The 24100-nt window shown below is 37.1% G+C and overlaps 1 protein-coding gene across 6 annotated transcripts in view; it reads right to left on the reverse strand.

Moving 5' to 3' along the window:
* DENND1A (DENN domain containing 1A) overlaps positions 1-24100 on the reverse strand; it is a 544738-nt gene that overhangs the window by 402636 nt on the left and 118002 nt on the right. For 5 of the 6 annotated variants that reach the window (XM_030817797.1, XM_012509181.2, XM_030817793.1 and 2 more), the window contains exon 3: positions 9633-9676. In XM_030817797.1, coding sequence (XP_030673657.1) covers positions 9633-9676 — 44 coding nt within the window. Of the gene's footprint in view, positions 1-9632; positions 9677-15279; positions 15322-24100 lie in introns of those variants that run through there. The other variant, XM_030817794.1, reaches the window with a different exon arrangement.

A 24100-nucleotide genomic window follows, 5' to 3' on the forward strand; every position in this document is an offset into this window, starting at 1 on the left:
CAGAGGAATCTTTACTGTACTGTATATAAGTATTTAAAAAATGAAAGCTACTGCAGTAATACAAAATACTACATACAACCAAAAGGGCTCATTTACAAGGACAGTGGTCCCATTACTAAATTTCTGAAGTTTTGAACATGGGAATCTCAACATATAGATTTCACAACTGGAATAAAATAAATAAAAAGTAATTATCTGAAACCCCTTCATCACCATTTAAAGAGTTTTTATCTTTTCAGTACATTTTAGAACACAAATATTCAGGAATTGTTTCTGATTATGTCTTTTCATCCTTACTTGACAAAATATTCGCTGTTACCTTTGTGACTTCTCTAAATTTTGTTCTGAAACAGTGTGGGTTTAGAAAGGGAGGCATTTCCAGAATCCTTCCTAGATCAGTCTGAAATTCTAGAGGCAAAGGTTATCACACACAACCCTAACACCTGACAAAGACACCAAAACCAGGTTACTTTGCTGCCTTACTTAAATCTATGCCCAGCAATAGGAGACACGACATAATTATTGGTTATGATTTGGTGTCAGGTGTTATTCTAAGCACTTCACACATTTTAAATCATGACACCCTCATAGCTATCCTACAAGGTAGTTACTATGACTATCTCTACTTTCTAGATGAGGAAATCAAATCCCCAAGTGGTAAACCCCTGTAAATGGCAGAACCAGGATTCAGACCCTAGCAGTCTTGCTCCAAAGTCCAAGCTCTTAATCACCACAGTCATTCCCCTGCACTCTCCTTTCTGGAATCTTAACTCTTTAGCAATTACATCTGTGTATCACATACCTCATGTTGTTCACTGAGCCCCCAATCTGTCCTAGCTGCTCAAAGGGGTCTCTAACATTGGCCATAGCCATTTCTACATTTGAAGCATTCACAGATTGATGAAGACACAGATATACAAGCAAGACGACACAGGCGTGGATCCTCCCATTGCTGCCTAAAAGCTAAGGCTGACGTGACTAATTTCATCAGGACAAGTTTCACAGAGAAGGTGAAACAAGGTATATAAACAGAAGTATACTGAGGTAGGAGTTGCAGGACAACAAGGAGAAAAATATTTCAACCAAAAGCCAGTTTGGACAAAAAATATACAGGAGCGGAAAAGCCAAGCAAGCTGGGAAATGATGAGGCATCCCATGTCTGGGCTGTAAGGGGAGGTGGCAGGAGACAAGACTAGAGGCTGGGTCAAAGTCAGACTATGACCAGCCTTAAATCCAAGTTAAGAGATTTGGAGTTGATCTTTAAGGTACCTGGGAACCATCAAGAGTTTTGACTAAAGAGAAATTATGTGATTTGATTTAGGTTTTAGAAAGTCATCTCCGGCCATCTTAGAGAGGGTGGTGATTGTAGCGTCACTGGGTTGTAGACCATTAGGAAGAGTCCATGTGAGAGAAGCTTGGAGTGTGAACGCAGAGGGAAACAGATGAATAGGACAGACTAGAGAGCAGTTTAGGAAAAATAATCAACAGGACTTCTAGGTGCATCCAAGGAGCAACCGGGACTGATTCTATGAGGCTAAGAGAAAACAGAGACTACCCCTCTCAAAAGCAGACATGGTCCATTTAGTTTTAATCATAGCATAACTTACTAGAAACAAGACCAACCAATAGTACTCACAGACAAAAATTTAGTGGGGCTTTTTGGGATCCAGAATAAACCCAAGAGAACATTCTCATAAGAATGTGTAAGTAAGGATTGCATAATTACCATTTCCTGGAGTCAGATTCAAATAAGTAGTAGTACAACATAGCTGTATAGCTTGGCGTGCTTTCAGAAAGAATGGCTCAAAAAGAATTTGTCTTTTTAATGAGTTCCTTCTACATAACTGTAACAGCTGGGGAGTGACCAAATTGGGAAGAAATCTTCAACTTAAAAGAAGAGCCTTAAGTCAGAAAATGTCTCAATTTTTCAATTGAGTTTCGCTAAATGTTTAAGGTTGAAATATATTTTCATTAAGATGTCAGTTCAACCCCATCCCATTCTTAAATTCACCCTTCTCTGGAAATGGAGAAAAACTCAGCATATGGATATTACTGAATAGTACCTCTTATATACAAGTAGTTTTTCTGAGGCTGAGCATGGAAGCTCACACCCATAATCCCAGCACTTTGGGAGGCCGAGGGAAGAGGATTGCTTGAGGCCAGGAGTTGAAGGTCAGCCTGGGCAACATAGTAAGACTCCCATCTCTGAAAAAAAATTTTTTTTTCAACTAGGCAGCATGGTGGTACACACCCTGAAGTCCCAGCTACTTGGGAGGCTGAGGTAGGAGAATTGCCTGAGACCAGTCTAGATGTTTGAGGATATAGTGAGCTATGATCACACCACTGCACTCCAGCCTGGGCGACAGATTGAGATGAGACCCCAACTCTAAAACACAAAATCAAACAAAAAAGTGTTTTTTCTTCAGCAAACACTTTAAAAAGCACCTTGACATTTGTCCAAGGTGATATATTTTACTTGTAACAACATGGGGAAAAATAAGAGGCAACCTGTGATAGACTATTTTTTTTAACCTATCTATGAACCTATACTTAGAAAACATTTAAATTGGCTAATTGTCAACAATGGGACACGTTTAAACACATACAAAGAAGCAGATATTTAAGCTGGGATGTATTTCTACATCTGTAATCTATCAATGAACCTTAGAAATCTATAATGCCGTCCTTCAGAACACCTACATTTGGTGGCATTCACGAATACCGATACCCACTTCAAGAAACCCACTTCAGCAGAGCACCCTGTGGCTATCATGCTAACAATCAGCTCTTAGGCAGAACAGTCTAAAGAGATTGAGAGTTTATACCTGCAGATGAGAAAATTACATTTCCACCTACGTTTCCAGACTGCCAAGTTACTAAGAAATATGGAAAGTGAGCTTTTTGGGCAAGAGGTTGAAAAGCCCATGAATCAACAGTGACTCTTAGAAAAGCACACATCTGGCCAGGCATTGTGGCTTACACCTGAAATCTTAGCACTTCAGGAGGCCAAGGTGTGAGGATCACCTGAGGTCAGGAGATGGAGACCAGCCTGGCCAACATGATGAAACCCCATCTCTACTAAAAATACAAAAATTAGCTGAGTATGTTGGCACACACTTGTAATTCCAGCTACTTGGGAGGCTGAGACATAAGAATTGCTTGAACCTAGGAGGTGGAGGTTGCAGTGATCTGAGATTGTGCCATTGCACTCCAGCCTAGGCAAGACTGTCTCAAGAAAAAAAGAAAAGAAAGAAATGCACATATCTAAAACAACCTAAAAGGTGACCTTTAAGGGCAGCTCCAAGACTTTCCACTTGCTTCTCTATACCACTTAACTCTACTAACTTCTATGGCTTCATGTAACAGAGAACAAGAAATTGAAGGAATGTGATCATGGCAGCACCACCACCCAAGGGTTCTAGTTTTCAGAGACATTCCCACTTTCAAGTGTTGTGGCCATGCCATTATTCCACAAAACATCCTAGACATGCATTACTCTATAGCCTACTAGGCAGTAAGTTCCTTCAAGGGAGAGACGGAATCTACTTCTCTCCTCCTCTTTACCTGCTACATTGTCTGGCTCAAAGTCTGCAGATAGTACACTCATCAATCTCTCAATTAATATACAAAATCAGACCTAGTCTCCTAGACTGTTTCTGCTGCCAAAAACAGATATGACGGAAAAAGAATCAGAAAATATAGTCACTTGTAACCATAAGTTGCTCTTTTTAAGACCAGATTATAGAACCATTTTAAAATGTGACCCATTTGACCCTTACATAAGTCCTTTGGATGAGAGTCAAATGAATTTACAAATTCTGTTCCATGGTATATAGTGTCATTAAAAAGTTTCCAAGAGCAAAGGTGACCTCACCATTTAAAGTGGATCTAGTTTGAAGAGAACCTGTGAGTAAGCTGGAAGCATGACAACACCCACTTTGGAAAAGAATTAAAAAAAAAACAAGAAAGCTCAAAAGTTTCCAAGAGAAATGGGATACACCCAAGTTCAATTCCATTCTTTGTGAGCTTGGTGAATACCGGGCCCCAAGGACCACAAACCCAAAATCTCAATTCCAATGTGAAGACCCATGGTTTAAACAAGCCACCGTCGAAAGACTGCCAGAACCTTTGTGGAATCAACGTCACATTTTATACACCACACTCTGCTGCTTATGTTTCTCTGCCTAATAATGATGCAAAAAAAAGAATCAAAATTTATCATTTGTTTTATACTTCCTGTAAATATTATACATGTGTGTCATATTATACAATGTTGGTATAATGTGGCTTCTTTTCATAGTAACAAAAAATTTAGGAACTAGATTATATCTATAATTTTCTTATGAAATAGTATTCTTTCAATGAATCAGGGCATGAGTAAGTTTTACAGTAGAAATGTTTTATCTCTGGCTTATCAAAATTTTGAAGAAAGTAACATGAAAGTTTTCATACACAGGAGTTCTCACCAAAAGAACAAGGCAATCTTCAACATACAAGTTGAAAGTCTTGTTTAAATATTATCTCTACTGTCTCTCTAATCAGAATCTTCCAGTTGATTTACACTGGTTATACTGTGAATAACTGTAAGCTTAAGAAATGTTTTGCATGGAGCATACCTCAAGCATGAACAGATGAAAACTCCATATTTAAGCAATTACATGCAACTCAGAAATGCCAATTTCCATCACAATTAGCCTGAGTTATGCAACATATTTTTGTTCCTTTTTAGTATATAGTTGGTATATGGTTTTATAATTTGTTTAACTGCCTATAGTGAAATTTTGAAATCACATAGGCAATATAAAACCTTAAGAGAAAGGGCACCTTTTAATTTTTCCCAATGTGCCATGTTTCTACATTGCTTATAGAGCTTGTACAAGAAACACTGTTAGTTTCTATATAAAGATTTCCATAAAATTGTTATAGTTTCTATAAATGCATAAAGATTGTTGGTTTCATTGTAACACTCTGTTTCAGTGCCAGTGGAAAGAAAAACTACCTGCAACTCTAAACAGCAATCTATATATACAGGGGTAGGTAACTGTGCCTGGACCACTCTTTAAAGGGCTCTAAGAGGCTCACTGTATTCCATCAAAGGGTGGATGAGCACACTGGAGAAGCAACTTTTAGCACACTCAACTCTAATTGCCACTCTTAGAAAAAACAGGCTATGAAAGTACAATTGTGAGGACAAATTATTAATTCTACATGTTTTCGTATAAGAAGCAATCATAACTAATACATTTCAAAACGGTATGTGTAATACCTATTATACTTGACACATTACAAGACTATTTAGGGAAATCTCTTTGATAGGTTATTATCTCTTAATTTCAAACCATCCCATACTAAATATTATAATTACTAAAGGCTCATGTTTTTTAATCTGAAAAAATCATATAATGTTTTGAGACCAAAGATGGGATTTTGATGAGAGTGGTGACCATAATTTGCTAACATGTTAATTTAACCATTCTTTTCTCCCTTAATTCAATTAGTATTCATTAAAACTGAACTAATCACAATAAATAAAGTTTTACCAATTATTTCCATAACTATGAATGAACACAGTAAACATAATAGAATAATTATAAACTCACTTAATTAACTACAAGACTATTTTCAGCAGGGAAAGCTATTCATTTTTTTCTTACTTTTAATGTCTGATTGACATGTTGATATATTTGAGAAACCAATTTCTAGAAATGAAAGAAATACATTGTTATTGTGCTTCAGTCCTTTAACAAAATATTCCAATTGGCTTTTATTAAGAGCCACATTACCTAAAGTTACAGTAAGAGACTGAACAGTATCTAGTCCAAGCTACGCAAATCCAAAGTAACTCAAAACTTACATCTGTAATTTAGTAATCTTAACCCTAAAAAAAATTTTAGACTACTTCATATTACAGTTAAGGGAGACAGAATTTAAGAAAATTTCATAAGTAAGCTGTTATTAAAATTTTTCAAAAATACAGGATTCTTTTCAAGTCAGGATCCTACCAATGTTGATGTTTTAGTATTTAAACTAGGTAAGGATTAAACAAAAGCAGATGAATAAATAATATGAACTCTGAAAAGCCCCTGCTTTTGCCTTGTTTTTTTTTTTCTTTTAAAAAAAAATAGGCAATGCATGTCTTTCAGGAATTAACAAAGCCTGTATTTCCAGGTTTAAAGATCGCAGGCTTACCAGATTTTAAATGAAATATTGAGTGCTACAGTGATTTAATGGTTTTAAACCATAGATGTCATTGTGGTCTGAGGGTGTCACAGACAACTTAAGGAGGAAAAAAAATGGGGCACAGAGAAATCACTTTGTCAGTAATTACAATCAGGCTGCTCATTACTTCTTCCTTCTGTATCAAGACCCTTATTTACATTTCAGATTACATTTTTTATGAAACAGTAAGATCTATCAGAGCTGAGAGGACTGAAATAATGAGGGGAAAACATTTTAATAAAACGTGTTGGGTCTGCATTACTTCCGTGACAGAAAGAAAGGCTTCTTCTGTAGTGATGGATCATTTATTCTGCTTCTAAACGAGAAGCAGAAAGATGAAACTGATGAACTTTTACTGCCCATTTGTCTTTAGCAGACAATTAAGACAGAGAAGATCAAAATGGATTATCATACCATGCAGACAACTGGCCCAACAGTAATACATCTCCGGGACCACAGATTTGTAACTCTCTTTTATCCCTCCCCTTTCTTCTTACTTCTTTTTCCACTCTAAAGGCAGTGCTAGCTTTGTGGCTCAAGGAGAGCCAAAAGGCTGGTCATCATTATTCAGTCACAGATGTCAATCTAACCTCCCTTTTTTCTCAGTTTCTAAAGCAGTGAGCCACAATAATTTGTGACAGATTCTTTTACTGTAAGGTACAAAGAACACACAGAATAAAACATCTAGCAGCAGCAAGCGTCTCTGATCAATGTGCTGGTACATGGGAAATACACTATATGTAAAAACAAGCACTGGTAGTTTAGGCGAATGAGGAGAAAAACTGGGGGAGGGGGAATTGTGTGTGTGTGTGTGTGTGTGTGTGTGTGTGTGTGTGTGTGTGTCTGTGTGGTAATAAGTGCTATACTTTGTGGTGAATTATCTCAAATATTCCTTAAGGATTACATCATAAATGTTTTAATACTAGAAATGTTGTCGAGATTAAATGCATATTCAGCATTTAAGGTTTGTATGTAATAGAAATATTTCTAAGAATTCCTTTATAATAGTTTTACTGTAGGAAAAGATAATTTAACAAATGGGAAGAAGAAAAAACTAAGCTTAGAACCTAAATGATAAAAAGATAAATTAAAAAGCACACAGTTCTCACTTTCTTTCCCAGCAGATACAACTCTCAAATATATTTCTGGGAATTTGGAGGTAATGTCTCCAAAACAAAGTAGATCCTTCATTAATCATTTCTTGGGTTATAGGAGGCGAAAAAAAAAAGGAAATCATGTGTCAAGTTGGAGGAAATAAATAAATCTCTGCTAAGTGAGGCTGAGTTGTGTGCACTCTTATAAGTCTACCTCTGGTCCATGAGGACCATTCTCCAAATTTCAAAACGATGTCAATGATTTAAACAAAGAAAACAAATACTACTATACTATGTGCACCTTTAAAATAACTAAAGCTATCATTATTACTTAGGTTCCTACTATAATTCTAATAATTCCAACTTCAAAATATGAAATACTTGTAAGACCATCCATTAACTAAAGCAAAGAGAATTACATTCATAACATAATATCCAATCAGTCAACTGAGCTCTGTATACAATGATGGAATTGATATTAGTGTATATTTCTCTCAGTACACACATATGCATGAATAGTACATGTATGCATATACGTACACATATACTCTCCTTAAACGCACAAACTTCTATGTGTACTCAGGGAAATAAACATGGAAAGATAAACACCAAATTGTTACAGTGGTTATCTCTGTACAGTATAATAACCGATGATTTGTATTTTCTTTCTTTTCATTCTTTTGTAAATTTATTTTTGCTTTATCTATAGTTTCTACATGTTTTGTCATGAACATATTACCCATGCAGTTTTTTAAAGTTATACTAAAAAAGAAATCATGTTGTTCAAAAACTTTCAGATATAGTAAGAAACTATGTTGAACGGAATAGACCCAGATGGTAACTATGCTATTTTAAGTTTCTCCTATAAAATTCCATCTCACTCAGTAATTCAGATCATGGAACTACAAAGGTTATTTACCTAGACACAAGACTTTAGAACAATAATTTTGTTAAAATTTATGGACTCAAGTGTATTCTAAATAATACGTTAAGATTTTCCAGCCTTTATATATTGTTTAAAGAAAGGAAATTCATTAATGAAAAGGTCCTATAATCCTTGGATTGTGTAGTTTGAATCTAAAGAGCCCAATCTCATAGAAATCTAAGATAAAATAAAAATTTAACTCTCCTGGTAGAAGATGAAGCAAGAGACAGAGTCGGAAGATTTTAATATTTTTTAAAATCTTATTTAAAATCTTGAGATCAAACACAAAGCAAACCATGCCAGTTCTCTTGGGTTCTTGTACTATAAGATCTCATTACAAAGCAGCTCATTATACTGATTATCCAGTTCTATTCCTGGTCATATTATGTCCCCTTTATTCATAAAGATGTATCAGATACCTTGCTTTCTATACAACAAGACACACTGCGAAGGTGTTACTATCACTGTACTGGGTATTTCTATTCTATTGTACTTACCCTCATTCAAATACTTTTAATAAAAAAATTAAATAGATGTGCTTAAGAAACATGCTTTTACTGTATGTGGTATTTCACATGTGAAAGGTTTTATAAAGTTGTCTTATTCAGTGTAATCAAGAATGCTTTTATTTCAAAGCTGCTTTAAAAAGTATACCAAATTGCATATTTGAACTAAAAATGTAAGGTGCCTCAAAAAAGCTACAAAACGTCTTCAATATCTCTCAAGATAGAAACTAGAATTCTGAATGTATAACCTAGAACTAATTATAAAAAACACAGCAACATCAGAACTTCAGCACTATCTTGTGAGTAAAATCGTTCCTTCTACCCCATTCTATGCTTGCAGAATGCTGTCAATTCAAGATGGTAGAGCCAACTGGCCAACCTTAACTCACTACCCTCATCAGCACCACCCTCACCCTTAAGTCCATTTCTGCACGTGCATCTTCTCCTTCCAATACTACCATAACACATAATTTCATCATCTATTTCAAATTCCAGGAAATGTTATAAACTTCCCTCTTCTCTCTTTTTTGTTACACTGCTTCTTGACTTCTGAAATAGCATTTTTTTAAAAAGTTCACAGGCAATCCAGAAAGGATTTCCTAATGAAGTGCAGACTGTAGCATACCTCAAAGTGAAGAGTAAAATTTGTGATAGGTTTTCTTCCTTATTTTGTGTTCATTTTCTCCCTAAAAGAAACACCCCAAATCTAGCACCAATATTTTCAGTCTTACTTCAATACATTTTACTTTTTGTCTTTGGTTCCTAATTACTGCTTTTCTTCCCTTCTAAAAATTCATTTATCTCTTTCAGTAAAAAGAACAGTAATAATATGTTGAACAACTCTGAAATAAATTTTGTCATGTAAAAAATTAATTACGCATTCCGAACCTGGTCACTGTAGTCCTCCGGGAATTGCCTCTGCACCTCAGGATCTGTAAATAATTGACAGATAATATTAATTGGCTTTGGATTAGTGAGCAAGCAGAGGATCACACATTAATATTTGATCAGAAGATGATAGCAGCCCTGGCAGGGGATCCAAGGGGGGCAGCTGAGGCTGCTATGTTGATGAGCACAAGGAAGGACTCGGCAAGGCACTCCCATTACCTCCTCCAGAAATATAAAAAAGAAAAATTGTAAAGACCTGATGCTACTGTTAACTTTAGACTATTACCTAATGCAAAAATCTTGCCAGCTGCAAATTGCCCTCAATATATTTTTCCAGAGAAAATGAGTCTTAAACCTGCTTGACTTTTCTTCTCTAATCAGAAGCCTCCTTTGCATAGTTACAGATGTGGGCTTGATAAACCACCTTAAGCACTGGTTTCAGACTGGGGAGGAAGGGGGAGTGAGAGAATTCTTTCAAGGAATAAATGCAAAACTCATCACTTTAATAAATGAAATATATCCTTCTCAAAATGCTTATACACGCTTATGAAAGCGCAGATAAAACTGGATGGAAGTTTTCTTCAAAAGAGGACCAACGCTTTTGGCTTGTCAGTGTAAACAAAATATCACGAAAAAATTATGTTCCAGCTGACATAATTAAACTTGCTCAGAAACTATACAAATACATGGCGAAAAATACCTTTTATGACCACCTATTTAAAATGGAGTTACTAAAGGGATCACTTTATTCTTAAATCATAAGCAAGATGATCCAATGCCATCTTCTGTAAGTCAATACAGAAGTGAACAAACTAAAAGCTATTAGCATTCCATTTACTATCGATTAGGAAAACATTCAATCATTTCTAATAAGGAAAAGATTTGATTCCTTTGAGACATGTTAAGGGAAGTGATCAGAGGTCAGAATAATATCTATTTGAGAAATCATGTATCAATTCAAAGGCTTATGGAAAATCATAGATTTGAGGGTCTCCCATCTAACAGTGATCACAATATATGCTACCCATGGCTACCTTTAAACACCACACTAAAAGACTAATTTACATCCTTGTGAAAATGAATCCATGTAAAAGTTCACTGCAGTCCATTTCTTCAGTGAATAATCAAGAAGGGAAAAAACTAAGGGTCTATTCACAAACTACTAGGATCCTAGAAATATCAGTTTCCAAGTCATTAAAACCAATGTGTATTATTTTTTAAAACCCAAGACTAACAACAAAAGCAGGAATATTCAAAAGGTTACGGCAAAAGTAGAGCTTCTCAAAATGAGTGGTGCAAAAAAGTTGAAACTATCTGCAAGCGATTTCAACTCTTGACGTGTATTTTGGTTGACTTAAAAGCTGGGAATCAATTTCTTTCTTCACCCTTATCTTCAACTACTGGGAAGGAATCAATGATGTGTCTCACCAACTAGAGAACTCTGGCTTCCCTGATAGGCAGCAGTTTCTTCACTTGACCTGTCTTTGGCCCGAAGGACTGAAACTGCTCAAGGACTCAGCCCTCGTGAGAGGGGAGGCCAGCGGGCACCAAGAGTGTGGCAGGTAAAGGACTAGGCCAGCGGAAGAGAATTCGCCAGCAGGACACAAAGGGGCAGCCTGTTGCCCAAGAATCCTCTACCAGCGTACAGTGAGGGGAAACGGGGGTGAACAAAGAGGAACAAGGGGCCTAAAAAAGAGGGCAGTGGCTATAATTCCTAAAACATACATAAGTAACTTAAAATTTGGTCGAGAGACCCAAAAAACGTAGCTCTAAGCCACTGAGGGACATAATAAAACAGAGGTTGGGAAAGCCACTAAATCATCTAAGGCTTATTCTTTTTCTTCCAATTGACATGTGGTTTAACACTTATTCTTCAACTACCAAACTTCATACAAAAATTACTCTCATGCCAATCGTTACTATCACGCCCTCTTTCTTGCAGTAATTTGTGCTTCTTGGGAACTACAAAATACCCATGAAAACAAAACCAAAGACTACTTTTCTATCACCATTTTGTGAAAGACTATATGTCCGAAACCAAAATTTGTAGTATATTCTTCAATTTTTAAAAATACCATTCTTATTCATAGGTGGCAGATGGTTCTTAAATCTTTTCAGTCAACTATATTAACAAGAAACCATAATAAACTCGTTTAAAAAATATTTTTGATTAATATATACAACATAGCATTGAAAAAAGCATGGGAAAATCAATGAAAAGAAAAAAAATCAACCTATCTTAACACACTGAAGATAAAGATGACCATGGAATGCCAAGAAGGAGGCCATTCAAACTGTATTATTCCAAATACTGCCTCAATGGAAAGCAACATAAATGCCATCAATTAGATTCCTTCAATTGTCCTAAGACTTTCTAAAATGAAATTACCAGGTTTTAACAGAATAACGTTCCAAGATAATACATGCATTATTAGTTACTATGATTCCAGCATCCAACTTTTGGTTTCTTTTCATTAAGGCCAGTAACATTTACAAAAAACAAACTTCATAGGTCTTTAACATTCACCAAAGCAATATAATACATTTTTAAAAAGAAAGAAAGAAAAGCAATGCTTTTTAAAACCAAGTCAACCTATAAAGTTCCATTCAATTAGCTCAAAGATTCAGTCTGATAGTTCATAAAACTACGAAAGCCATTTTGGAAAGATTAACACAAAAACTGCAAATAATTTATTTGAATTTTCTTAAAATGTCTAACACGGAAGGCTGAAATCTTTTTTCACATTGAGTCAATCGCAATGCCATAATGTCACCAAAATATCGACGTTGGAAACATCTGAGTTAAAAAGGTCCAAATACGATCTGCTTTTCTCAAGCAACACAACGCCCGCCTTACTAACAGTTTCAGCATGGCACATGTACAAAACCTAGCACCCTGCAGTTAAGCAAACCGCCTTTAAATTTTCTGTCTGGCAGCAATCCACTTGCGTGTCTGTATGTTTTTACAAGTACTCTATGTATTTCATTGCGTCAGCTGCATTTCTTTGAGTTTTAAATGGTCTGGGAACATTTTATGAAATGTTCTATATCTTTATATGGAAAATAGCATACACTGGAAAACTGTGCATCGGTCTAATATTTATATATCTATTTCTTTATCCACCATTCAATGCTATAATTGCTAATGTTCCAAAACACCTTCTCACATTCGTAAGTTCACCATCAAATGCAGTGTCACCAAACAGCTAACTTTCAACACACAAATCTGCAGGGAAGAGCACTACCATGGAAGAAAGAAAGTACTACCATGGAAGAAAGAAATTTGCTTAGGCGATTGGTAGTAAGAATAATCAGCGTATGTCAAGCTTTTACCCAAGAATTGTCCTGCTGACAGAAAATTAAGAATCTAGTGGTACACAGCACAGCCTTCTTTCCTTATCCTTTTCTCTCAATAACTTTCTCCTACTTTAGGCAGTAGATAACTCACAAACTTAAAAATCAATGTCATCAACTCCCAGGAAAATACTTTTCAACAGAAAAAAATACTGTATTTAAAATATCTTGCTAATAATATGTACACTCTAATAGAATCCATGCATCTCTTAACCAAAGAGGCAGGTGGCTCTCAGACAAGGTTTCTTATCATGTCATTGTGATGTCACAGCACCATGGCCATCAAAGAGGCTGTCCCCACAGAAACGTGTGCATCACTTTCACTGAGGGCCACAAGAAGCATTTCCATATTTAAACACACACATTTCACAGTATAGGACTCCCAAAAGCACAATCTCACTCAGGCACAGAACATGACCATGCTTAAAAAGCTATGTCTTCACAGCAGGAAAAAACTGATCTCCCAAACAAACATGGCTAACATTTTTTTCTTTTAAGAAAGGCTAATCTTCTTCCATCTCAACAGTCTATGTTTTCCAGTCTCCTACTATACATACTTTTAAATCTTTAAGATATACCAGATTGCCACATCATGTTTAATTAATAGAATAAGAGTGTGGGCAAGACTTACTGGAAAGGTGCTATAAATTATTTTACACAGCCTCCAAAAACCCTGAGTTCTGCCTTAGGCTTAAAGTTCCTAGAAAACGTGGTAGACAGATCTTTTACAACAGAAATGCAAAATAATTCATAAAAGTGCTGTGGTTATGTATGAGGGCTCATTTGTACATTGGTAACTCGTATGTGTACACACACACACACACACACCTTACCAAATTATTTTCCTTTTTCCCTCTGTCATACCAATGACTTCATTTAAAGAGTCAAGGCATGACATATTTTTAAACTGATTAAAAAATACACCGACTTCACTTTGTACAAAACACGTAACAACTACATACTAACCAAACGCCACTATCTCCTATAATAGGACCTCTTTTAGGAAATTTAAGAGAAACTGCAAATGTAGCAGTTAACACGGGACTCTACACTGCTTTCACTTTTAACATGTTAGGTATTCAAGGCAGAAAACATTACATTTAATGCCCGCTGAATTTACCCAATCATTATCTCTAGGATATTTCAGTCAATAAGAAACAAAATATTGAACATATTTAAAGCTTACAATTACAAAATCTGCCCTTTAAGAAGCAGGACTTCAACATTAGCTATAAACCATATAATCTCATTGTTCAATTTCATGGAGTTTGAGATACTATCTTCCTCTCCCCACAACCATAAATGTTAATCCAAGCTGTAATCAGATTTAATTTTCCAGATGAGAAGATGGGAATATGCTGCAAACAGGATAACAGTCCACTACACTGCTCTTTCACTAATGACATTTCCAAATTTTATACACTAAAAATGTAGACTTTCAGAAAATAGTCTAAGAAGTTGTATAGTTTGAGGACAAGCTCAAATTTTCCCCAAAATACACCCAGAAATAAGCTTTCTTTTAATCCTCAAGAAGAAAATTTTTTTGTATTATGCAAAATTAAAGTTTCTTGATAAGATGACTGCAAACTGGACTGCATTAAATATAGCATTTCAAGGACACTAGTAAACTTACTGAAGCTACAAAAACTCAGCTTCATTTATTTTACATTGTAAAATACCTGACTCATTAGGTTAGCATTTTGTAATAACTAAACACAATTATTCTAGTAAATTATATTGTTTGATTATTAAAATTTACTTGTTACAAATAATATATTTTTGAAAAGAATGTTTGAAATGTCTTACAGAGTTTAAAAATCACCAGCATGTTTTCCTTTTTTTGACAATGAAACAAAAAGGTTTAGGTTGTTTTTCCTTTTAAATTTTTTTAATTAAAAATTACTCTTTTCAAAAAATACTGATTCTAAAATGCAGATTTGACTCTAAAATTTGAAAGACGTCTAATTCATAAATTAGAGAAAAAATCATTTGGAAGGACTATAAATGAACATTTATTTGGATTCCATGTACAAATGAAATTTGTTACTTAAAAAAAATCTATTCTAGGTGTAACTTTTTGCTTTAGCACATGAAGGCTGTAAGACATAAAAACTTTAAATCATCCCAACTTTTAACCATGAGTCTAGTCTAGCATTTTCCCCCAACACTGGCATTTAAAATACAATCAAATGCAATTTCACAGCAGCCAGCCTGATAACATAGGAAGTTAACCATCAACACCCATAATAAAAACACAAATAACATTATTCAAGGAAAGACAGCAAAAACCCACCTCAGTATGGCAAGCAATGGAGCCATTCACATGCCAGATTCCTCCTCAGACTAACATATTCTGCCTTTCAGACATATCCTGCTCCAATGTGACTATTTACGCATAAACAGCAGACACTGACCTATTGTTTTCAGTTGTTGAAGTTATGAATGGAGTACAGTTACCAATTAAGTGAATCAACAAGTCCTAAATGCATCAGCTGTTGTACAAATAATAAGTCCATTGACATTATACAGTAAAATCTAGGGAGTTTCATCTTTCTTTCTGGAGAATATGGAAGGATTTTAACCAGCAAATGCCACTGCTTACTGATAGTTTGAAAAATTTTTTATAACTTCATCTACAAAAGGAATAAAAGTCTGATCCTTAACCAAATTTATGTTATGTGAATTCAAAAATCAAACATAAGTGAAATTCCAAAGGGAGCTTTAAAATGCAAAAGGAAGGGTAGGGTGTGCTGGAGGCAAAAAAAAAAAAAAAAAAAAATCAAAAGGATATGTTCACTTACATTTACCTTTTTCTCTACTGAATATCTTAGTTTTCAACTTTCATTATTACTTAAATTTAAATATTTGGAATTTTTAAAAATTACTTCAAAATTATTGGAAACAATTCCTTAAATCTATCAAATTGATAGATAATTATAGATGAGTTTTTTTATGATTATAATCTCAGGCTTCCATGTAATTTCTCTACGAGTTAGGATTCATTTTATCCCACTTTTTTGAATGAGTAACCTGAAGTGTCACATTTTTATGCCAATATGAATAATTACTTTATACTTTGCCTAAACGACAGCTGTGCCCTTTATGTATTACAAATATGACATCACTCCATATGGTCTTCATAAATAGATGTATCGTATCTGTCAAATTTAGTGAAAAGAGATAACTTATTTATTCAAATATAAAAAACTATTGATGGAACACCCACTATTTGCCAGGCACTGTGACAGGCATTTTAGAGAAGTTTACTGATTTTACCTTTCTGACAAAGCTACACTATAGAGACTATCAAATCAATTTTATCATAGTTAAAGAAAGCAATAGGTTATCACTTGTCCAAAGTCAGAAAATTAGTAGTCACTCGTGGAACAAATGCTCTGCTGTGGCTGGCCCTGTTGATAAATAAGCCACAGTCCTCACCCTCCAGGAGTTTACAGTCTAGCCCTAATGGAGAACACAGAGAATTAAACAAGCAGGTACCATGGGGTTTGGTAAGTGTGATACTAGGAATCAATCAGCACAGGGGCATCTGGCCTTGTCCTAAGGGGGCAGAAAAAGGTTCCATGAAGAAGTAGTAGAGCCAGGGGTAGAGTCCAGGACTAGATAAGGGCTCATCCCATGACACCGCACGCCCACTTCTGAAGCGTATACAATATAGTGAATAGGTCCGTTGTGAGGCCAAGTTCCATGTCTTACTTAACTTTGTCTCCTACAAAATGTCTTAACTGTTATAAATACCAAACAAATATTTGGAGTGTAATAGAATTAATAGAACAAAATAAACTCATTAAACACCCTGTGTCTCCAAGTGGATAAAAGGCCAATTTCCAAACATCCAAATGAAAACAAGCCTTTGAATGCTACAAACTTCCTAAAGATCACACTGGCATGTCGTAAGCACACAATAAATATTAGTTGTTGTTATATTATTAACCCCAATGGAGAAATAAGCAAGCACTATAAATTCGATGACTACAGATGTATAGGTGTGCCTCAAATTGGAAATACATGTGTTCCTGAAATAAACTTTTATAAACCCAATTAAAATTTTCCCATTGCCTTCTACTGCTTACTTAGAAACACTATAACTTTATCAGAAACTGATTTTCTCTACATTGTCAGTAGTTCCAAAATCTTTAAGCTACAGTTTATTTGCCTCCTGGCATCTGTTTTGCTAATGATCTGTAAACATCAAATACACGAGGGACTCTCCCAGATTTACAGAAACCCTGAGGTGAATCTGTATAAATTGAAGGACCCTTCTGCTAATTCTTTTGCTTTCTAAGTTTGCATACTGGGTTTCAGAAGAGTCCCAGTAAACATTTTTGCAGTAACAATTATAATACTACCAGCCACCTCTTATTGAATGCTTAGGTATACCAACCATTGCCATAGGTGACTTAATTTTTATCCTATTTAATCAAAATGACTCTTCCAGGTAAGTAGAAGCTCTCTATTTAATAAATAAGAAGAGTGAGGCTCACAATGAACAAATTCAGAGTTAAGTAACAGAGCTGGGATTCAGCCTGAATCCATCAGGCTCCAAAGAATCCAACACTGGCTTTTCTTTTTGGCTTTATTTATTTACGTCCTCCTGTTGATCTGTCTTCTAGTCATTACTGTGACTCAACAATAAGAATACATCTGGACAAATAACTACAACATGTTTTCATGAAACAGGCCTTAGCAGATTATGAATGAGAGCTTTCCAATTTCTTTATTTATAGTCCTCTGCCAAGTTCAGGATATAAATAAAATGACTCCAAAGTAACTAGCACTCTATTCAACTAGTAAATACAATATTTAAAAGATGAATTCATATTAAAAACTTAGAATAATTTTGAAGGCTAGAGTTATCCTTATCTCATCTATGAAAAAAAATTGCTAAACAAATAGAGTAAATAAGAACACAGAGAAAATGTCTTCCTATTTAAGAAAACATGTTCTCGTTGTGTGTTCTAAACAACAATGAGAACCCCAATGCTGGAGTTCCCATTCATACGGGAGAGACAATGCGGACATCTCTGGAGGGGAAGCACATGCCCATCAAACAGAGCCTTCCTTATACCAAAATCCTGTCTTCCCCACTCCACCCTGCTTCCAGGGAACAAGCCACCGCTGCCTAGCCTTTATCTGTACCATTAGAGAAGCAGTGCCTATGTCTTTTGAGACTTTTGTTGTTGTAGTAAAATATACATACAATTTACTATTTTGACCGTCTTTAAGTACCATGTTGTGACATTAAGTACATTCACATTGTTGTGCCACAACCACCACTATCCATCTCCAGAAATTTCTCATCTTCCCCAACTGAAACCTTGAACCCATTAAACACCAACTCTTCATTATCCCCTTCTCCCAGCCCCTGGCAACCACCAATCTACTTTCTGTCTCTATGAATTTGAATACTCTAGTTATGTGATGTAAGTGGAATCACTTAGCATAATGTCTTCAGGGTTCATTAATGATGTTGCATGTGTCACAATTTCCTTCCTTTTCACAGATGAGTAACATTCCATTGTATGTAGATACCACATTGCTTATTATTCCATCAATGGACATATGGGTTATTTCCACCTTTTGGCTATTGCGAATAATGCTGCTATGAACATGCACGTGCAAATGTCTACTCAGGTCTATTCACTTCTTTTGCATATATATCCAAATTACTGGATCATATAATAATTCTACATTAATTTTTGAGGACCTTTACCATTTTTAATGTTTTAAGACCTTTATGTAGTAAAGCTATCATAACAGCCTACAATCCTTAGTGCAGACATTAAGACCAACCCAGACAATTTCATCTCTATGTCTTAAATATAAATCCCTAAACCTGGCCAGCTTAATCATTTAACTTTGCCACAAAACTTGACATGTTCTATTCACCTTTCTCATCTTCCCACTATCCAAATCTTTTAAAAGATGCACTTAGGCATCACTCATCAATGTGGCCAATTGTATATTCTTATATGAATTAAGTCAATCATACTAACACTTTTTAAAAATTCAAAAGACAAAGAACTATGTCCTCCATCAAAAGTACACTGAATTTTTAATGAGGTTGCCACAGTTACAGCAAAACTGGCACAGTCACGTTCATGGCTCCCCAACTCACAAAACTAACTTGCTTTTGGCACTCCTGGTCAGCCAGAAGCAAAACTTGCAACCTCTTCTAAGCTCCCTTTACATCCTTACCTTCTTACTGCAACCGAATGCTCACTTCCTCTGGGGTCCTTTCAAGAGTTGGATGTTTCTTCCCTACCTCTCCTCAGTCTGCCCTGGAAGTGGGATAGACGGCCTCTGTTCATTAGAGCCACTTACAGGCCATTCACCTTCCTTACTCTCCAAAACCCTAGATTTTAACCTCTGGTCACCAGACCATGCCCTCCTCCCTACCACCACCAACACCACCACCACCATTCTGCTTTATTGTCACCTACTAATTCCAGGGTTATTCCTAATCCTTGACTCTTGGGGATCATACTGCATTGCCACTCACTCTAACACCACTCCCACCACAATCTTCCCGATTTTACTATTCACACAGATGATCCTTCCAAATCCCTATAACTCTTGATTCCTAGGCCACTCCCCTCAACAATCTCACCCTCTACTCCTACGGTCACACTCTAAACTCTACCACTACCAATAATTGAAATTCCCTTAGTAATCGCAAATTTCAAGCATCTCAGTCTCCAACCATGATCCACCTTCTCTCTTTCCATTCAACCCCTGTAGCACTCTTCCTTCCTCTATTCCACAGGGGCATATACTCTATCCATCTTTTCACTGCCTTTTTTTCTTTTTTTTGAAACGAGTTTCACGCTTGTTGCCCAGGCTGGAGTTCAATGGAGCGATCTAGGCTCACCGCAACCTCCGCCTCCCAGGTTCAAGCGATTCTCCTGCCTCAGCCTCCCAAGTAGCTGGGATTACAGGCATGTGCCACCACGCCCGGCTAATTTTGTATTTTTAGTAGAGTCAGGGTTTCTCTACGTTGGTCAGGCTGGCCTCTAACTCCCAACCTCAGGTGATCCGCCCACCTCAGCCTCCCAAAGTGCTGGGGTTACAGGCGTGAGCCACCACACTCAGCCCTTTTCACGGCCTTTTATCCACCTCAGGTCTACACGATTCTCCTTACATACCTTAAATCCTATTGTTATAACTGTTCCTTTATACATATTCTCATCTGCCTTGTGCCTCTTTGTCATCCTCTCTCGGCAAACTCCAGTCCCTGTTAAATCCAACTATCCACCTGCACCCATATAGCTAACAGGAGGTCCATTTTCATAGCTGTTCCATGTATACTTGGAAACTCCTGACACCTTATAGTTTAAGGTATGTGGCTGGACAAAAACACACAGCTATGCTGATTAATCTCACCTTAAATCTGTGGTTAGTAACTGTAAGTGAGCTTTAATGCAACTCAGTAATTATACCACATTTTCCTTCATTCATTCACTTTCTCTTTCTCTCTCTCCTTGGTGACTATTTTATACTTTCTCCTCTTCCCTCAAACCTCAAACCTTCTCCAACCTCAATTGCCACTGATTCCCTTACTTGCCACTTCCCTGAGAAAATAGAGGAATCAGAAGAGAACTCCCACAAGCTCCACCACCACCTCTATTCTCCCACCACCTCTGCCCCACAGACTCTGCCTTCGTCTTATTACATGTGCCCCTTGCAAAGGTCCTTTGTCCACTTGTGAAAGAGGACCCCATCCCCTCTTGCCAACCCAGACAGGGCTCCACCAATCCTCCTGTTTTATTCATTTTACCTCTCTATAGGATCTTTCCCATCAGCATAGAAACATGCTGTTATTTCTACAGATTTTTTTTAAAGGTCAAGCCCACTTTCCAACAGCTACCACCCCATTTCTCTCCTTTTCTTTGTAGCTATATTCTTTGAAACAGTGTCTATAACCCACAGTCACCACTTTGTCGCCTCCTACTCTCTTGGACCCATGACAACCAAGCTTTCACCTCACTGCTTCTCCGAAACTACTCACATACCAACAGCCACACCAATGACCTTCTTTTACTGCTAACATCAATTATCAATCTTTAGTCTTGATCTACAAGCACCATTTCACACCCATGATTGCTTCTTCCTTGATATGGTTTGGCTGTGCCCCCACCCAAATCTCATCTTGAATTGTAACTCCCACAATTCCCACATGTTATGGGAGGAAGGCCGTGGAAGGTGACTGAATTATAAGGGTGGGTCTTTCCTGCGCTGTTCTCGTGATAGTGAATGAGTCTCATGAGATCTGATGGTTTTAAAAATGGGAATTTCCATGCACAAGCTCTGTCTTTTCCTGCTGCCATCCATGTAATAGTTCCTCCTTGCCTTGTACCATGATTGTGAGGCCTCCCTAGGCATGTGGAACTGTAAGTCTCATTAACCTCATAAACCTCTTTCTTTTGTAAATTGCCCAGTCTCAGGTATGTCTTTATAGCAGCATGAAAATGGACTAATACACTCCTAGAGTCACTTTCTTTCTTCAGGTGGCTTCCAGAGCATCCCACTCTCCTGCCTCACTGGCTTCTGCAGGCTCCTTGCTGATCTTTCCCTATTGAAAAGCCCCAGAACTCAGTCCTCGGACTTGACTTTCTTTCCTTTGCTGGTCGTCTTTCAGTTCCATCACTTCAAATATGCACTATCAATTTTAAATTTATTTCTCCAGCTCCTATCTCTTCCAATTCCAGACTCATTTATCTAACTGCCTACTCAACATCTCCACTTGACATCTCAAATTTAACATATCCAAAACGGAACTCCTGATCTTTCTCTCACATCCCAGAGCCAATGTATCAGCCACTCCTGCCAACTAAATCTTCAAAATATATTCAAATTCTGACCATTTCACTCCATCTCCACCACTACCACCCTGATTTAAGCCACCATCATTTTCCACCTGGATTAACTACCAATAGCCTCCTAACAGGTTTTCCTGCTTCTGGTTCCAATTTCCTGTAGTCTGCTCTCAAATAGCATCTAGAGGAATCCTATAAAACTCAATACAAGGCCTCCTCTACAACGTCCTCCCTTCACCAGCAAACCTCTGTACTCACTTCCTAACTCTCCTCTCCTAACTTTGTTCCCACCTTGCTGGTCTGCTTGCTGCTTCTCAAACATGCATGCCATGCTTCCACTTCATGGCCTATACCCTCACAATTCACTCTGTCTGATAAAATATCAAGGAATAAGGCATGTGCTATCAGATTTTATTCACAAGCTAGTTTCCCAATGTAGCCTTCCCTAATCACCTTATTTAAATTTATAATTTTCCTATCCCCAACATTCCTCATTCCATTTTCCTGGGTTATGTTTCTCTTTAGTGCATTTTACCATGCAACATACTATATACAGGTAGAGTATCTTCTCTTTTTCAAAATGCTTGGGACTAGAAGTGTTTTTTCAGATTTTGTAATATTTCATATACATAATGAGATATCTTGAGGATGGGCCCCAAGTCTAAATGCAAAATTTATATTTCATATATACCGTATACACATAGCCTGAAGGTAATTTATACAATTTTTTTTTTTTTTGAGACAGAGTCTCACTCTGTCACCCAAGTTGGACTGTAATGGCGTGATCTCAGCTCACTGCAACCTCTGCCTCCTGGGTTCAAGTGATTATCCTGCCTTAGCTTCCCGAGTAGTTGGGATTACAGGTGCCCGCCACCATGCCCAGCTAATTTTTGAATTATTATTAGAGTCGGGGTTTCACCGTGTTGGCCAGGCTGGTCTCGAACTCCTGACCTCAAGTGATCTGCCCACCTGGGCCTCCGAAAGCACTGGGATTACATGTGGGAGCCACTGCACCATCCTATATATTGTTTTAATAATTTTGTGCATGACACAAAGTTTGTACAATTAACCATCAGAAAGCAAAGATGTCACTGTCTTAGCCATCCATGTGGACAATCTGTGGTTTGGCATCACCATCATTCCCAACTGTGAATTTATATGATACCAATAAGCAATTATTTTCTTGTACCTATTTACATATAAGTACCTAACAGTAAAAAATATGACATACTGGTTTTGGGGGGTTGTTTTTTGTTTTCACATGGAGTCTCGCTCTCTCACCCAGGCTGGAGTGCAGTGGCACTATCTCTCCTCACTGCAACCTCCACCTTCCAGGTTCAAGTGACTCTCCTGCCTCAGCCTCCCAAGTAGCTGGGATTACAAGCAACCGCCACCATGCCTCGCTAATTATTGTATTTTTAGTAGAGACGGGGTTTCGCCATGTTGGGCAGGCTGGTCTCGAACTCCTGACCTCAAGGGATCCGCCCGCCTCAGCCTCCTAAAGTGCTGGGATTATGGCCACCATGCCCGGCCAACATACTGTTTGTTTGTTGTTTTATTGAGACGGAGTCTCGCTCTGTCACCGAGGCTGGAGTGCAGTGGCGTGATCTTGGCTCACTGCAACCTCTGCCTCCTGGGTTCAAGCGATTCTCCCGCCTCAGCCTCCCGAGTAGCTGGGATTACAGGTGCCCGCCACTACACCCAGTTAATATTTGTATTTTTAGTAGAGATGGGGTTTCACCATGTTGGCCAGGTTGGTCTCGAACTCCTGATCTCAGGTGATCTGCCCGCCTCGGTCTCCCAGAGGGCTGGGATTATAGGCGTGCACCACCGTGCCCAGCCCTGACATACTGTTAATAGAGTGAAAAAATAACATGTTCAGAGTAACTTGTGACATCACATCAGCACTCAGAAAGTTTCCGATTTTGGAGCATTTTGGATTTTCAGATTAGGAATGCTTAACCTGTACTTATTATCTGTTTTCCCCTCCTAAATTATACACTTTATAAAAGCAAGGATCTTTGCTTATTTTGTTCACTACTATATCCCCAGCACCTGGAAAAAGGCCTAGCATATAAATACTGAATGAAAAAAGAAGGAATGAAGGAATAAAGGGAGTAATACCCTTTCTTCTCAAATACCTCTTTTGGCAACATGTACCAAAAGCATTATCAATGTCCTTACTCTGCACCCTAGTAATTCCACACCTCAAAATCTATCTGAAGGAAATTGTCTGAAATGTAGGTACTTTTTAAAAATTTTTTCAAGCATCATTGCAAA

The sequence above is a fragment of the Nomascus leucogenys genome, chromosome 8 (genome assembly GCF_006542625.1).
Source record: "Nomascus leucogenys isolate Asia chromosome 8, Asia_NLE_v1, whole genome shotgun sequence".
Lineage (NCBI taxonomy): Eukaryota > Metazoa > Chordata > Mammalia > Primates > Hylobatidae > Nomascus > Nomascus leucogenys.